Raw genomic sequence first — 17,966 nt, 5'->3', positions numbered from 1 at the left:
ATTGTGGTAAAAGGCTGAGGATGTGGCTGCTGCCCTAGTGGAGTGTGCCACTATTTTGGTTGGGCAAACTAGTCTCAGTGAAGCATTTGCTAATGTAATGCATGCTTTAATCCATCTTGCTAGTGTTGAGGTGGAGACCTTCCTTCCTAATGAAGCTAGGTGAAAAGACACAAATAAGCTATCCGTTAGGCAGAAGGGTTTTGTTTTTGCAATATATACATTTAAGGCTCTTCTCACACCTAGTGAGTGCCATGCCTTCTCTGTGGGGTGGACAGGATTGGGACAGAAAGAAGGAAGTACAAGCTCTTGTTGACAGTGGAAGCTAGACAACACTTTAGGACGGAAGGAAGGGACAGTATGGAAAACAACCCTATCCTTATGAAATATGCAGTAACATTTGTCGACTGACAAGGCATTCAGCTCAGACATTCGATGGGCCGAAGTAATGGCCACTAGGAATAATACCTTGAAGGATAGCAGGCGGAGAGGAACTTTACGGAGTGGTTCAAAAGGAGGTTTCTGGAGAGCAGTTAGCACTTTGTGCAGGTCCCATGTCGGGTAGCGGTGTTCTGTAGGAGGCACTGCTATTGTTACTATGCGAAGAAAATGCTTCAGGAAGGGATGAGATCTCAGTGGATTTTCTGGGAATCTGGACAGAATTGCTGACAGAGCTGAAGCTTGTGGCTTTAACATGTTGGGCCTGAGGCTCATTGCTACTCCGTCCTGCAAGAAGGAGAGAACCTAGCTGATACTGGCTTTCATAGGGGGCATCTTCTTCCTCTGAGACCAGGGTGAGAAAGCCTTCAAGTGTCCTCATAAATCCGAATAGTGGATGGACACCTAGAGGCTATCATTGTTTCCACTACTAGATGGCTAAGGCCCTTTCTTAGCAGGTGTCGCCGCTCAACTTCCAGACGTGAAGTGCCAGCCATCCTGGGTCCAGGTGGAGAAGCTGTCCTTGGGATAGTAGATCCTTCCTGAGGGGAATCTGCCAAGGAGGAGTGACCACCAGGTCAAGTAGTTCTGGGAACCAGGCTCTCCTTGGCCAATATGGAGCGACCGGCAGGACTGTAGCTTTCTTGGTCCAGATCTTTTGGAGTACCCTCGGAATTACTGGAAGTGAAGAGAAGGCATACAACTGCCCTGCGGGCCACAGAGATCAGGACATCTATCCCTTCTACCTTTGGCACTGCATATCTGGCAAAGAACCTTTTCACCTGGCAACTGAGGTGGGTGGCAAACAGATCCACCTTCACTCTTCCAAAGTGGTCCACTATCTGCTGAAAGGCCATCGGATGGAGTTTCCTTTCTTCCTGATGGATTTGCTCCTGACTCAACCAGTCCGCTTGAGCATTGTCCACCCCTCTGAGATATTCTGCCAGGATTAAGCCCTAATGGACCTCTGTCCAATGGAACAGTAATGAGGCTTCTCTCTGGATCTGAGCTGACTGATGATTTAAATGAGCTTTGGCAATAATGTTGTCGGTTCTGACAAGCACCACCCCAACTATATCGATCTCATAAAGTGTTGTAGTGCTAGGTGGATCGCGTGCAGTTCCAGCAAACTGATGGGAAGTAAGGACTCCTGTGCTGACCAAGTGCCTTGGACCATCAGGTCCTTGCAAATGGCTCCCCATCCTGTGAGGCTGGCCTCTGATGTGATGAGCGTTCATCAAGGATCGCAAAATGGTATTCCCCTTTCCAGACTGGATTTGTGTGTCCACCATAGTAGGGAATGACAAACCTTTGGTGGTGACGATAACCTCAGATGATGCCTGGATGCTATGTCACTTTGGAAGGGTAGTAGTGCCCACTGGAGGGGACACAAGTTATGACATGCCCAGGGAGTGGTTTGAAATGTACAAACCATGAGCCCTAGGAGAGCTGCCAGCTGCATGAGATCCACTGATGGTGTCAGCAGATGTGATATTGCAGCTTGTATCTTGTCTATTCTGTCCTGTGCCAGTCTTATAAATCCATGGTCTGAGTCTATTGTTGCTCCAAGATGCACAATGTGATGAAATGGGCACAACTGGCTCTTGGCCTGTTTGATTAAGAAACCGTGGTCCTTTAGACATGCTAAAGTGACATGTAGGTCCTCCCATGATTTGTGAATTGATGGGGATCGAATTAGGAAATTGTCCAAGTATGGAAAAATGTGTACTCTCTGTGTCCTGAGGTGTGCCACCAGGTCTACCACGACCTTTGTGAAAACCCTGGGGGCAGGAGACAGGCGAAAGGGCATGGCACCGCAAACGTGAGGTACCATCGGTAGGGTGGAAAAATAGGAATATGAAGGTATGCCTCCTTCAAGTCTATTGAGGTGAAATAGTCTCCCTGTCTCAAGGCCTCCTTGATTGTCATCAAGGTGTCCATGCAAAACTTGTGGTATCTGACATACTTGTTCAAGATTTTCAGGTTGAGTACCGCTCTGAATGAACTGTCTTTCTTCCCAACTATAAAGAAGAATGAGTAGTTTCCCCAAAATCTCTCCCGTGGGAACCGGTTCTATTGCTGCTATCTGCAACAGGTGAGAGACTGTCTGTAAGAGCATGTCTCTTTTGTGAGACTTTGAGACAGGGGATAGTACAAAACTGTGGAGAGGCGAGGATCTGAACTCCAGAGGTAGTCTGTACCCAAGGGTCTGTAGCACCCTTTGGTCTGATGATATGTTCCTCCACCGGAGTGGTACTGGTGTCAGAATTGGTGTTTGTTTCCTCTCGACTGAGACCCAAATCCGGCCCTGTTGGAGAACAGCTGCTGGCCCCTGGTCTGGCTGCGCTGTCTATTCCAGAAGGGGCAGCTGGACCTGCCCTCCTTTGCCCTTTCCGATGGCCTGGAGCTCGAAGGGAGTGGGATGTCTGGTACGGGTGAAAGGATCTCCCAAAGGACCTTCTGTCATCGCTTTTCCTGGTTGAAGGCATTGATTTCTTCTTTTCTTTAGATTCCAGCATGCTTGCAAGGGTGGTGCCACTGAACAGTTTGCCCCCTCCATAGGGTTCTGAGGCCAGATTACAGCGAGCCATGAGGTCTGCATCCCAATGGCGCAGCCATAAAGTCCTTCTAGTAAAGATGTCCACCACCAGTGACCGTGCTGAGAATTGCATGGCATCCATAGATGCATTCGCCATAAATGTCACCGCCAGGAGATTTTCAGCAGGGATTTGTGGCCAGGTCCTGCTGTGGACCATCCAAAAGGTCTTCCAACCAGAGGCCCTGGCAAAGACAGAGGAAGCTGATGCTGCTCTAATTGATAACACGTTGGCTTCGTGGACTTCTTCTGAGGCCCTGATCCCTCTTGTGTTCTATAGGGTCTTTGAGATGGGCATCTGAGTCCTTCGGGTTTAAGAACGGATTTAGTAAATTTAGTATAGGGGTGTCCACCAGTGGAACTTTCAGCTGGTCCATGAGCTGTTGCTCTAGTGTGTAATATTTATTGGCAGTTTGGACTGACTTTTTACACTGCAATGGGATGTTGAATTCAGATTTAATTACCTTGGGAAGCAAGGATGGAAGTTTCAGTACCCTTGACTTCAGCTTTGGGCACAGGCACACAACAGAAACCCTAGATGCAGCAGGGGTTGGAGGGTTTTCTGGGGAATTCAAACTCAGTGCCTCCATTGCCTTACAGAGGATGGGAAGAAAGTGGGCTTCTTGGAATATCATGTTGGTCGACACCTCCTCAGAATCCCCACTCCACTCTTCCTCATCCAGCACAATTAAGTCATTGTCTGGATCAGTGTTCTGGTCTTTCAGGTGGCCACAATGTCTGCCTTGAGCAGTAGTGTGGAGTCTGGCAATGCACGGCTGGAAGGAGCTGACCATGAAGTAGTGGCTGTGTGCTGTGGTTCGGAGGCCTGAGGGTGCTGTGTCCCCCGCCGAATCTGGGTGGAAGATCTAGCCGTTCTCCTGTCTTGTCCAGGACATAGTGAAGGGACTGCCAACGCAGAAAGGTCTCTGGCTAGATCCACTAACAAAGACTCCCACAATTGTTTCTTCAATTGTTGTAGCATCACAGATGAAAACTGCAATTGCAGTTGCTGAGTAAGGCCACAAGATGGATGAGTATCTTCATGTTCCAACTCCTGTGGGGGTGGGTGATGACTGGGTGTCTCATGGAATCCTGAGAAGGCCTCAAGAGAAGATGTGGTAGAGAAGATGTAGTTTAAGTATGGATGAGATGACCCCCCTTCTTCCTCAGAGAGGTTCCTGGTATCTCTGCAGTCTGCAAGCAGAGCTGTGGATATCTTGCACGGCCACTCCATGTCCATTGCCATCATCCTCCCATACAGCACCATCCTGCCTATTGGCCTCTGAATAGGAATCCTCTGAAGCCACCCTGCCTAACTGCATATAAGCCTCAGCAACCTCCTGCCTGTTGGTGGAGGGGCGGGCTACTACTGACTCAGCAGCTACTTCTGGCCTTTGACGGTCTGGGATTGGGCGAAGCAGTTTGGCCTTTTGGGAAGAGGATGCAGATTTCGTGGTTGCTTTCCCCATGGGAGCGACCTCTAGTGTGGGGCTTATGGGGGAAGTAACACAATAGAGGCCCAATGGCTGCCGGTGGCCGTGGGTGACTGCGTTGGGCCTGCCATGGCCTGTACTGATGGCACGTGGAGGGGAAGGCTGCCTTTGTGATCTGGCTGTTCATGTTCTTGAAGGGTCTTGTTGGGCCTGCTATGGACAAATAGAGGAAGGGCAGTGGGCGGGAGGGCAGCGAGTCTACAGTGGAAGGCCATGCACAGCCCCGCTGGGCCTGTGGAGGCTCCTGTTGGGCCTGCTGTGGCCTGCTCCGGATCAGATTATGGGGAGGGAGAAGCGGTGATGTAGTGGCTAGGCAGCCCCAAATTGCTTTTTCGGGTCTGCCTGAGGCAGGGAGGCGACATGGTATTGGCAACATTATCCTGTGCTGGTAGCAGCCCCAGTTGGAGTTTAGGGGGGACTAATAAAACTTCGCTGCCACCTAAAACGTGTTCATGGTGGGAGGGTGGAGATAAGGTCTTCCCTGCGCCTACCAGCACGCCTACCAGCACGCTGACAAACTGGGGAGGGGGGGTTCTCTACTCACAAGGCAACTCGCTGTGATCCCCCACTCCTACCTAAATCTTTTTTTTTTTTTTAAAGATATCAATAAAAATGGGGAGGGGAAAGGATCACCTCCAGACACAAAAGGGAAAAATAGTTAGGAACAACAAACAAACACAGAAGAGTACAAGCCTGAACCAGAGTGCAGAGACCGAGGACAACCATCTTTGGTGAAGGCAGAAAGAGAACTGCGATAAGGAGCCACAGGAAGCAGGAAGTCCCTGCAAAACAGTGCTCTTTCTGCCTTCAACCGCTAGGTGGAGCTAGCTAGCCACCTGAGGTCATCTTTACATGCCCATGAGAAAACAAATTGTATTTTGATCCTCTGAAACATCAATTAAAAGACTGCCGATACAATAAACTGAACACACGACTATAAATGAGGTTGTTTTTTTAAAGACATCCCCTTGGTGGTGGACCTAATAAAGAATAAGCAATACAAAGAACCTGGCTATATGTTACATTCATCACCTGAAAAGTGGCCTTGTTGAGAATTGTGATACTTCTCTGTAGAGAAGGAAGAGAAAACTGCAGGGCCATGGAGGCAACACACAAGAAGCAGGAACTATTGGTCATCTTTCTCCATTCACTGTTTTTATTTCTTTTCTGTTTATATTATCTCTCTTACTAAGAAGTTATAAAGAAACAAACGAAGAAAGGCAGACAGTACCACTAATCTCTGTTTGTGGCCTCCATCCAATCCAGCTCTCTCTGCTTGTTTTTGGATGCATTTGAGAATTCTTAACCATCATTAGTGACTACTTTCCACAGGATGGTAGCCTAGCTCTAAGGCATGAACGTCAACCGCTGCTGCAATGATTAAATTCAATGTATACCTAGCGAGAGAACTTTGAGGACAAAACAAAAAATAACATTCCTCTCCCATCCACAAAACACTGATCTAAAATATGCAACAGACTATTAACTTGGGTCTAGACACACAAGCTATACACATTACAATGCACGAGACAGACCTTGGGGTTGTAGTGGACAGCACGATGAAAATGTCGACCCAGTGTGCGGCAGCTGTGAAAAGGCAAATTCCATGCTAGGGATAATTAGGAAAGGTATTGAAAATAAAACAGCCAATATCATAATGCCGCTGTATAAATCTATGGTGCGGCCGAATTTGGAATACTGTGTACAGTTCTGGTCGCCTCATCTCAAACAGGATATTATAGAGTTGGAAAAGGTTCAGAAGAGGGCAACCAGAATGATCAAGGGGATGAAGCGACTCCCTTATGAGGAAAGGTTGCAGCATTTGGGGCTTTTTAGTTTAGAGAAAAGGCGGGTCAGAGGAGACATGATAGAAGTGTATAAAATTATGCATGGCATTGAGAAAGTGGATAGAGAAAAGTTCTTCTCCCTCTCTCATAATACTAGAACTCGTGAACATTCAAAGAAGCTGAATGTTGGAAAATTCAGGACAGACAAAAGGAAGTACTTTACTCAGTGCATAGTTAAACTATGGAATTTGCTCCCACAAGATGCAGTAATGGCCACCAGCTTGGATGGCTTTAAAAGAAGATTAGACAAATTCATGGAGGACACGGCTATCAATGGCTACTAGCCGTGATGGCTGTGCTCTGCCACCCTAGTCAGAGGCAGTATGCTTCTGAAAACCAGTTGCCAGAAGCCTCAGGTTGGGAGAGTGTTCTTGCACTCAGGTCCTGCTTGCGCGCTTCCCCCAGGCACCTGGTTGGCCACTGTGAGAACAGGATGCTGGACTAGATGGGCCACTGGCCTGATCCAGCAGGCTCTTCTTATGTTCTTATTCTCCTTTGTGCAGTGATGTCCACCTGCTCCCTTCGCTGACATATTTTGTGGTGCCAGGTAAAGACATACCTTTTTTCCCCAGGCATTTGATAGTCTGAGATGTTGTCTGTAATTAGTATGCTGCCAAAGCTTCCTGTGACTGCATGGCGGTGTCATTGATGTTTTATGGTTTTTATAGTATGAGTTATTTGATTTTGTTTTAACATTGTTGTAATTGGAGACCTTCAGGTATCAAGCGACTAATAAATCTCGTTAGTAACAACAACAACAACAACAACAACAACATACAGGCGGAGGAAGAAGCCTGACCGCGATAATGGACTGGATGAGAGCTAATAAACTGAGACTCAATCCAGACAAGACTGAGACACTGTTGGTGAATGCCTTCCCTGCCCAGATGGTGGATGTTTACCCTGTTTTAGATGGGGTTACACTCCCCTTGAAGGAACAGGTTCGTAGTCTTGGGGTTCTTTTCGATCCTTCCTTGTCTCTTGAGGCGCAAGTGGCCTCGGTGGCAAGGAATGCATTCTACCACCTTCGGTTGGTAGCCCAGCTACGCCCCTATCTGGACAGGGATGACCTCGCCTCAGTTGTTCATGCTCTGGTAACTTCTAGGTTGGATTACTGTAATGCGCTCTACGTAGGGCTGCCCTTGAAGACAGTTCGGAAGCTTCAGCTAGTTCAAAACACAGCAGCCAGACTGCTGATGAGGACCAGCCGGTCAGCGCATATAACACCTGTTCTGGCCTGTTTGCACTGGCTACCCATTTGTTTCCGAGCCAGATTCAAGGTGCTGGTTTTGACCTATAAAGCCTTACACGGCGTGGGACCGCAGTATCTTGTGGAACGCCTCTCCCGCTATGAACCGACCCGGTCACTTCGCTCAGCATCTAAGGCCCTCCTCCGGGTACCAACCCATCAGGAAGCCCGGAGGACAGTTACTCGATCTAGGGCCTTTTCTGTAGTGGCCCCTGAACTGTGGAACAGCCTCCCTGAAGAAGTACGCCTGGCGCCGACGCTTCTATCTTTTTGGCGCCAGGTTAAGACCTGGCTATGCTCCCAGGCATTTTAAGCGTTTAATGTTATAATTTTAAATCTTTTTTTGTTTGCTGTTTATGTTTACTGTTGGTAGGTTGATTTTTTTGTGATATTCTGTATTTTAATCTTTTGTACACCGCCCAGAGAGCCACTCACTATGGGCGGTTTAAAAATGAAATGAAACAAACAAAAAGAAAACAGTGGGACCACTGGAAGAAATCTGTATATACTCTATTAATACAGCATAATAGCAGTAGACAATGCAGGCATCTGCTGTAATGTTTTGCTTGTGCAATGTCTGTGATGAGATGTCTATATGGGAATAGCTATATAGGAAGGTCATAGTTGGCTGCCTCTAGGAGATGAGGCACTGCAAATAAAGACCTCTTATATACAGAAGCAAAAAGAAATGAGCTTTACAGATGTGGGCAGGTTTAAATATCCAATCTCTCTCTTTCTCTTGCAGACCTAGACTGTTCTGTTTCTATACGCTAAAAATTATTTCTCATGCTTTCTGGAAAATGTAGGTGCTGGGTCCACTACGTATAGAGGTAGAATTTTAATACAAATTTTTAATAAAAACAATTCTATTAAAAAATCTTGAATATCAAACTTTTATCAGTTTTTTAAAAAAAATAAAAGCTAATTGAAAATTCCTTAACTTGGTCTGATGTATACTCAATAACCAGCTGTCAAATCTGGATATTAAGTAACTACATGCATATTCTGTGCTATGACTGTTCAGTTGAATACATTTCTATATACGTGTGCTCAGCAGCTTCACTGGGTTACTTGACAGCAAGGTGCTATTATAACAATAGCTGCCAACTTTCAACCCTCAAAAGATTAATGAGTCAGCTTTAATCTTGAAATGTATGCAGTTCCCAACAAAGCAGAGTACATTAAAAATAATTGACTCTGATACTTTATAGAAAATACAATATTGCCAATCATATTGTAAAATTATTGTGGCAATAAATAAAATAACTATCCCGATCAAACAATGAATAAAATAACATTTTAGAAGTGACATAATAAACCAAATGTTGATATCACTCCTGGTCATTTGCTAACTGTAGTCACATAGTATAGTTCCAAGTGGGAAGGTTCCAATGTGAGCTCTGCGTTTACTGAGATATTTTTACCCTGCCTTTTTTTTTTCTGTTTCAGAATCTTGGGGTGTACAAATAAAGAAAAAAGGACTGAAATCAGTTGCTTGCATGAAGCCTTAAACACAGTCCTGAATTTTAAGTACCCGGGAATCAATATGCTATATTTAAATGTCTTTAGAGCAAAGGTAGTACCAATATTAATTTTGTTATAGAAACTTAAGAGCTTTGCAAATATCACTACAATTGAAAGTTTTCAAAGACATTTTTACATATGGTTTTGGGGGCAAAAAATCTATTCCTGCTTACTTGAGCAGAGTTAGCTGTTGAGGCAATTTCTGGTCTAATACACGTTAGGATGTCTAATTATTGATGCAGATTAATTCAAATGGATGAAGATAAGCTTCCTAAGATCTGCCTTGAGGAGCTCTGGGTAGTTTCTAGTTTCCAAACATTATTACAGCAGTATGGATTTTCAGTGCAGGCACTGAATTCACTTGGAAATGTAATCAGACCCACCATTAAACAAAGAGTATCAGAGTAGGAGCACAAACTGACATAGCAGCTTTTTTCTCTTCAAATATTGTGCATTGGTTAGTGAGTGCAAAACATCAGCATAAATATGAAAAATACCTGCATTTCCTATGAAAATGGAATACTGGAAGGTTTTATCTAACTGGATCCAATGATCCAGCTGGGCAAATTTTGGGGGATATCAGTCTAAGAGATTATGCATTTATGGGGCAGTAGTACTAGAAGATATGCTTCACTATACCCTTGAATGGCACCTTTTTCTGATATTAGAGAACACTATCTAGAGGCCTTACTAAAAACATGAAAGAACAGTGAAAGAAAAATTAAGCTCTCTTTCACAAAGAACAAATCAACACGTGGCCCGGAAGGTAGCTTCTTTTGCAGCAAAGACCTCTGGCAAAAGATGTTTGGTGATTCCAAGCTTTAAATGTATAAATTCATTCTGACATGTATCTCCCCTATTTAATTTGTGTAAGTAATTTCTAGCTGTTTTAGCAAAAAGCAAATACAAATTTGTACTTTTATGTGGACTTTTGAAATGTATTCTATTTTGTTCTCTTTTGATATGGCATCTGAACTAACTCAATACATTGTCTTCCCTCTCCACTGGGAATGAGTCTGGCAGGAGGGAGACTGCATGCAGGATGCTTGTGTAATGTCACTAGGGTTTACTGCCCAAATATCTGTACCCTGAATTCTTCTCCAGGTTTTAATGTCAGTATAGAAGAACCAAGAACCAAAATCTACCATACACGGTCTTAGCAGGGTGTTCCCAGTTGTGTATTGACATTGTGGAACAGCTTTCCAAGCAGAGCCCAACATCCTGGTAAGTTGGATGTCTAAATATCTGATTTTCCTTCTTTTAATTATGTTTCAAATACCTGCAAGCCTTAGGAATGATGGCAGATAAAAGTAGTAATATGTGCTGAATGAAGGCCAGAAACCTGAAGCTGAATCCCAGCAAAGCAGACAAACAGTTGTCAAGTCTACATAATTGGGGTCCATCCTGCTCTGGCGGAACACTCTCCTAAAACAATAGGGACACAGTTTGGGGGTTCTGTATGTTCCAGCAATGTCACTTGAGGCCCAGGTGGCATCAGTGCCACAGAGTACATTTTACCAGCTTCAACTGATTTGTCAGAAGTTATTATTCCTCGATACAGATAGCTGATCAATGGTGATACACGCTCTGGTAACCTCCTGGCTGGATAACTGTAATACATTACACATGGGGTTGCCCTTAAAGATCCTTTTGAAGCATCAGTTAGTGCAAAACCCAGCAACTAGAATTCTGATGGGTACAGCCAGAGTTGTTCATATTACACCTGTCATGAAAGATCTACATTGGCTGCCTATCAACTTCTGAAATCAATTTAAGGTGCTGGTGATTACCTTGAAAGCCTTAAATGACTTAGGAGTCAAATACCTGAAGGAGCACCTCTTCCCATAACAGCCTGCCCATGTCTTTAAGATCTTCTGAGGAGGTTCTGTTCCAAATATCCTCTTTAGCAGAGGTGCTGGATCAGGCCAAAGGCTCATCTATTCCAGCATTCTTTTCTCACAGTGGCTAACTAGAGGCTGCCCTATATCTTCTGCTATGAAGACATATGCAAAGAATTCGTTCAGTTTTTCTGCAATCTCCTTTAGCACACATTTGACTCCCTTGTTGTTCAAAGGTCCAATTGCCTCCCTAGCTAATCTCCTGTTACTAATGTCTTTTTTGTTAGTCTTTTTGTTTTTAGCAATGTGCTCCTCTTTGCTTTTCAGCCTGTGTGCTTGCATTTCTATTGCCAAAGTTTGTATTCCTTTTTGCTCTCATTTAGACAAGCCTTTCATTTTCTGCCTTCTTGCCTCTAATAGCTTCTTTGACTCGCTCATTAACCATGTGGGCATCTTATTGGACCTGGTGGCATCTCTCCTGCTCTGTTGAATACATTTTACCTGAACTTTTAGCATCATGGTTCTAAACAACACCCTCACCCAGGCATGTTGAAGAAATTTAACCCTCTTGACTTTGCCTTTCAACTTTATTTTTAACAGTGGGTAAAAATTGGTAAAATTACTTCTTCTGAAGGCAAGGTGACTGTGTTGTACTTTGTTGGCAATTGTCCACTTACATATATGTTTTATTAATTTAATTTATGTCCCACAGAGATAGAATCCCAGAGGAGGGCCTGATTGTTAAACTACTCTGGCCACTGGAGCTGTCAGGGAAATAGAAGTCTCCTATCAACTCTCAGCACCCTTCACAAATACACTTCCCAGGATTCTTTAGGGGAAGCCATGACTGTCTAAAGTAAAATAAAGGTCTGGCATGGGTGTGGCCACCTGATTAAGCAAGCCAAACAGCTGTGGCTCAGGCTTTTAGAACACTGACAGTTGGTTTTTACTGAGCATGCCCGCGCTTATCATTGACTCCAATGTTAAATTTCTTAAATTAATTAAAAACCAGCGAGTCATGCTTTAACTTTTAAACTGCAGATGAAAGTCAGAATATGGGGAAAGGTCAGAAACAGGATTACAAGTACTCTGTGAACATGGCTATTTTTAATTAATTTCAACAAATTATAAGACCACTGACAAGTCCAACTGGGGTCTGGATTTTTTTCCTCTTTGAACTCCAGTTTCTCTCTGACTATTTTTGTATATCACCATGAAAACTTGGAGGGTTGTTAAGCAAGCATTTCTGAGTTCAGGACTATAAGTTTTGTAAGGTTGTTTTGAAATGAACTTATGGGAAGCAGCAGAATGACATGGAGGGTATTTTCAATTTAACACAGCTGAACATGAAAAATCCATGCTGGCTGTAGTATACAGCCACTCTTGTGGCTATATAATAAGATCTTGGTCTAAACTACCACTTTCTTGGATGGGATAAATAGGAGTTGCAAAGACAAACATATTGCCAAAACTGCTATTCTTATTTATCAACATACCATTTACAAGTCCCAATAAGTATTTTAAAATCATGGAGCAAAATAATACTGGATTTTGTGTGGAACAAAAAGCCCCCACGAATAGCATCTGATGTTCTGTATAAACCAACTAAACAAGGAGGGATGGGATTACCTAATATAATAGATTACTATTATGCAGCTAAATCAAAGAATGGATGAGTTATGATTCTAATATTGAATTTGAACGTTTAGCAGAGCTAAGACATGTAAAAACAATGTTATGGTAAGAAGAGGTGAGGGCCTCCTGCAGATACCATCTTATCAGGAGGTTCGTTCTGCACAATATAGGAAACGGACTTTTAGTGTGGCAGCACATACCCTGTGGAATTCTGTCCCTTTGAATATTAGGCAGGCGCCATCTCTGCTATCTTTTCGGCGCCTTTTGAAGACTTTCCTCTTCCAACAAGCCTTTTAGGTTGAGACCTATCCCAGTCTGCGTCTGTGTTAGAATTGCTTAATATGTTTTTAATAATGTTTTTAACCCTTTTTAAAAGTTGTTTTTTAAAAAAATGTTTTTAACGCTCTTAAATAAATAAATAAGAATGACATTGGGTTGAAAAAACAGAGAAAATTCCATCAGTTTACATAACATTATCTGTTTCATATAAACACAAAAAATAAACTTTCACCTGGGTTGTCACCATTTACATCAGCTTTTTATAATGAGTTTATATCCCATATGCAAGGCATGCTTGATGATTTAACCCAATGGTGTTCCTCAAATCTGGACACAATAAGTGATTTACTATCAGAAACAGGTGTTAAGTCTTATAATGAAATTGCAAATAGACTGAACCACAACTATTCTAGTACCTCCAAATTTCAAATTCATGAGAATATGACCCATTAAGGGGAAAAATAAACCTGAATATCTGATATCCACTGGCATAAATATAAACCTGATGGGGAAGATCAATAAGGTAATCATAGAAACTTTTTTAAAAAGTGGAACAAAGATCTGCAGCAAGAGATAGAAATTGATATATGGATATGGACAAAAATTCCACAAAAGCTAATATCTAGAGTTTTAAAGAAAATCATTTCAAACTCCATTATCAGTAGTATCTCACACAACACAGAATATCTAAAATATACAAAACAAACACTGACAAATGCTGAACCATAACAAAGCTGTCTACATATTTTTTGGCAATGTCCCAAAATAAAAAAAAATTGGGATAACATACTAAAACATATATACCCCCTTCATTTTTTTTCTTTTACCAATCTGGAGGAGATTGGTAGTGAGGAGGGTGTATGGCACATATGTAGTTCCTGTGCTGGGTGAGAGCCTGTGGAGTGAATTGAACGATAGGAGAAAGTTGCCAGATGCCTTCAGAGTGAGAGTCTGCAACTGGCAGAAGTCTGGCCAGTAAGACAGGGAGGGAGTAGATGTGCCCTGTGTAAAAGATAATGAGTGGGTCTGACTGTTTCCAATTCTCACAGAGGCCTATTGGGATAATTGACTCAGGTAGGTTTTGTTGGTGGGCTCTTGTTGAGTCCATATCAGGTGTTTAGGAGGAGTCTTAGGAGGAACATCGGTGATGTCACCCCAATTTCAGTGATCATGGGTAGAGGGAGGTATGGCCATGGGGAGGTGGTGAACTACCACAGAAGATGATGGCAAGGCTATCTATGCCTTGTTCCTCGCTCTCACTCCTCTCATGGATGCGTTCCTTGTTGCTCATCTGCTGTGCCCACTGGCCTGTGTGTTGTTGTTTTTAATGTCAGATCGGTACACAGTAAGACCACATGATTTGATCATGGAGGGTGCCGATTTGCTGTGCATTACCAAGACCTGGGTGGGTTTGCTGGGAGGAATTAATCTGACCCAGCTTTGCCCAACTGGATACGTGGTACAACACCAGCACAGGCTGCAGGAATGGGGGGGGGAGGAGTTGCTGTGGTCTACAGAACTTCCATCTCTCACCAGGAAGTCACTCTGTCTTGGAGCTAGCTGTGAGGGCCTGCGCCTGGTGGCAGGTGGCAAGGAGACAGGAAACTAGGGTTGCTGCTGGTGTACCATTCACCCTGCTGCCCTGAAACTTCCCTGACTGAGTTGGCGGAGGCTATCTCAGCTGTGGTATTAGAGGAGCTCAGAACAATAGTAATGGGTGTTTTCAATGACCATCCTGAGGCTGCTTCTAGTGTTCTGGCTTGGGACTTCATGGCGTCCATGATGACCCTGGGGCTATCTCAAGTTATCACTGGCCCAAAGCATAGGGCAGGGCACACCCTCGACTTGGTTTTTGCTCCAGATGTAGGAAGGGGTGGTATGGAGATGGTGGTGGTGGTGGATGTCATCCCATTGTTATGGTCAGACCACTTCCTGGTGAAGTTTAGACTGATGGCTCCAATCCACCCTTGCAGAAGTGATGGACAGACTAAGATGGTCCATCCCTGGAGACTAATAGAATCCACAGGATTCCTGAATGCCCTGGGGGAGTTCCCAGTAACTGAAATGTAGCATTTCCTTCAATTTTGAATGTAGGCAACAAACCACAGTAGTATTAGCAGTACCTGTGACTTTGTCACCAATAGAAATCACAGGTATTTTCATATCACATTTCAGTTGTTGCAGATATTTCAAAATATTGTTTTTGCTCATCACTACTTTGAAATTACGGTAATTATTAGACCCTCCGCTAGATTACACGTGATCGCAGTCTTCCTGTCTACAGACGCTCGTGCGATGTAGCTGGCCAACTATTGGGCAACTCTGCACCTAGTAGTCATTCAGCCACCAAATCAAATATTTCTTTTAACATTTTGAAGCAGGTCATTGAGGAATTGGCAGCCTTGCCATTCCCCTTTGACGCCATCAAAGAAGAATTCTTATTTTGTGAGTCCCTTTTGGAAACTACAAAGGCCGGCAACGTCTTGGAAATGGTAGAAAGTTTTTTTGCCAAACAAAACTTTGACTGGGAAGAAAAGCTTCATACACTTTGCACAGGTGAGCTCCTGTGATGCTTTGTAATACATCTGGTTTTCCTGCTTTAGTGAAAAAGGAAGCTCCTCATGTCGCCGTCACTCACTGCTTTTTACACAAACATCAGAGTTTGGAAGTAATTCGTTACAAGTGAACAATTACTTGTAATTCATTACTTTTTTGAGGAACGAGTGGGTAATTCATTTTACATTTTGATTGTAATAGAACTAGGAGTAATTTTATTACTTTTGTGGAGTAATTGTAATGTTTCCAGAATTACTTTTGGGCATTACTTGGGGGGGGGGGAGTCTTCTGACCCTTTGATTTGTGGATGAAAATCACGTGCCTCAAACTGTGCAGCGTCACCCTTCCCTCATGCTCTGTGGGTGGGTAGGAGGCAAAGAGGGAAGAGGTGGAGAGTGAGACGGGATGGAGTAGAGAAAACAATTGTTTAAAAAAATGGACGGTGGTGGTGAAGAATGGAGTGGAGGGAAAAAGGAGCCGGAGGGCAAGAACATGGATAAAGGAGGAGGAGGAGGCAGCAGCAGAATGGAGATAAAGAACTGTGGACGTGAAAGATGACAATGTGTGTATGTGTGTGTGAAAGAATACTGTGTTTGCACTTGGCACACAAAGTGGCCTCCACCACCCTCTCTGGCTACTGTGCTGCATTTGCAGTATTTTAACTTTTTTGCATCTCAGGGGAAAATGTTTGCTTGGGTGAGTGTCCCTGAGTTGGTGGTAGGGCAAGGTCTGGGAGGTGGTTAAGTGAGAGAGATTATGCTTGCTGGCTGAGTAGGGGGGGGTTGCACTTGGTTTGACGTGCAAAGATCTGAGTAGTGGCCTCTGCCTCCCTCCCCAACTCCCTTACCAGCAGAGAGACCACCATTGCTATCTTATGGATAAAAAGAATTATTCTACTACCTTTGTATGTATGTGTTTATTTTTCATGTTGTTTTAGGCTACTTAGATGTGCAGCTTAAGATGTACTATAGGGTGATCCACCCTCAGCCAGGGAAAGTCTTGAGTGAGCTGACTTTTAGGGGTTCTTCTAAGCGAAGCTTTTGTTGTGCACTCGCCCTGCCTTATTTACTGAAACTTTTCAGAGGGTCCCATTGTTAAATTGCCCCTATTCTTAAAACAAGTGATTGTTCTTTAAATGTAGTTTGTCATTATCTGTCATGTCACAAATTAAAAAGAAGAATTTTTCCAAAAACTCCTGAGGGTGGGTGTGGAAAAGCACAGCTCTGGTGTATGTGTCCCCCCTCCCCCCTCCTGGGCTACAGAGCTACTTTTTTATCCCCAAATCTGCTGCTTTGTACACTCTTGAAAGCTGAAAAATAATTTGGATTCCTACAAACATTTTCAACAGGTATTTGCATGCAGCTCTAAACTAAATGCAAGCAACAATGCTAACTCTTCAGGAGATAACAGTAAACTATTCAGGGGATAGTACAGCAAAAATAGATATATACATACGGTTAACAGCACAATTCTATACCCATCTACTCAGAATTCAGTCCAATTGAGTTCAGTGGTGCATACTCTTAAATAGGTGTGTATGGGATTGTAGCTTAAAATAACTAAGTCAGATGACATTCCATAGAAGGTCAATTAGTACAATTGTTAACAGTTCCAATACTCAGTTGAATTGTTCATTGTCTAAACTAAGAATGTTGCCTGCTGCAAATATTTCTTAGATAAGCATGGGATTTTCTGTGCATGTTAGAGCCAATGGAACATATTTTTAATAGACTTCTACTGTTGTCAAAATAATTCATACCATTATGGAAAAGGATTTTGAACTATAGCCATAAATTGTCGTAATTTGCTAAAGCAAATTCTTAGGATTAACACACAAAAGCCAACCTATCCCATATACAGGAAATAAAGAGCAACTAGACAATGTTACCCAGTTATGTTATTGAAGCTTGCAAGTTCTTTTTGCATGCAGTGTCAACTATCCTGAAAAGATGCATTAAAGAAGATTTCATTGAAGTACATTCCAAACATTCTATATATAGCTATTCAGGTATAAAAGTAATTTTGAAATAGATTAAGAACCCACTGAATAAGCCACATCAAAGCAACTGTAGGGCAGACAAATTCTGAAGACACAGAAAGATTATTTTCTTTTCTACCTTAATTATGAAGTTGCAAGTAATTGCTCAACAATGAGGGGGAAAAACATATGATTGTGTATTAGACTTACTTTTCTTGAAGGAAATCCACTACCCTTTTGAAGTCTACCACACAGTATTCCCTCTTCATGTCCATGAGTACACTATCAGAGGCAGATTGAACTGGTACATGAAGAAATGCATAGACTCTTGGATGGTTGAGAATTTTTTCCATTTCCTAGAATATTAAATTATTATTATTATTATTATTTATTGCACAGATTACAACAGTTTAAAATACATAATGAAAATCAACTTAAAATCATAAACATCACAAAAAATAGAAAAAGAACTAATGGAAACATTAATATTTTTACCACATCATGATAGGTATAGCATTGCCTCTGTTCATCACCAG

The 17,966-nt window shown here is 43.0% G+C and overlaps 1 protein-coding gene across 5 annotated transcripts in view; it reads right to left on the bottom strand.

The window, feature by feature from the left end:
- CDKAL1 (CDK5 regulatory subunit associated protein 1 like 1) overlaps positions 1 to 17,966 on the bottom strand; it is a 521,195-nt gene that overhangs the window by 136,724 nt on the left and 366,505 nt on the right. For all 5 annotated transcript variants that reach the window (XM_061593247.1, XM_061593227.1, XM_061593237.1 and 2 more), the window contains one exon: positions 17,641 to 17,786. In XM_061593247.1, coding sequence (XP_061449231.1) covers positions 17,641 to 17,786 — 146 coding nt within the window. The remainder of the gene's footprint in view (positions 1 to 17,640; positions 17,787 to 17,966) is intronic.

Source organism: Rhineura floridana, chromosome 1 (genome assembly GCF_030035675.1).
Source record: "Rhineura floridana isolate rRhiFlo1 chromosome 1, rRhiFlo1.hap2, whole genome shotgun sequence".
Lineage (NCBI taxonomy): Eukaryota > Metazoa > Chordata > Lepidosauria > Squamata > Rhineuridae > Rhineura > Rhineura floridana.
The sequence above is the reverse complement of the archived record's forward strand: the minus strand, read 5'-3'. Positions and strand labels throughout refer to the sequence as shown.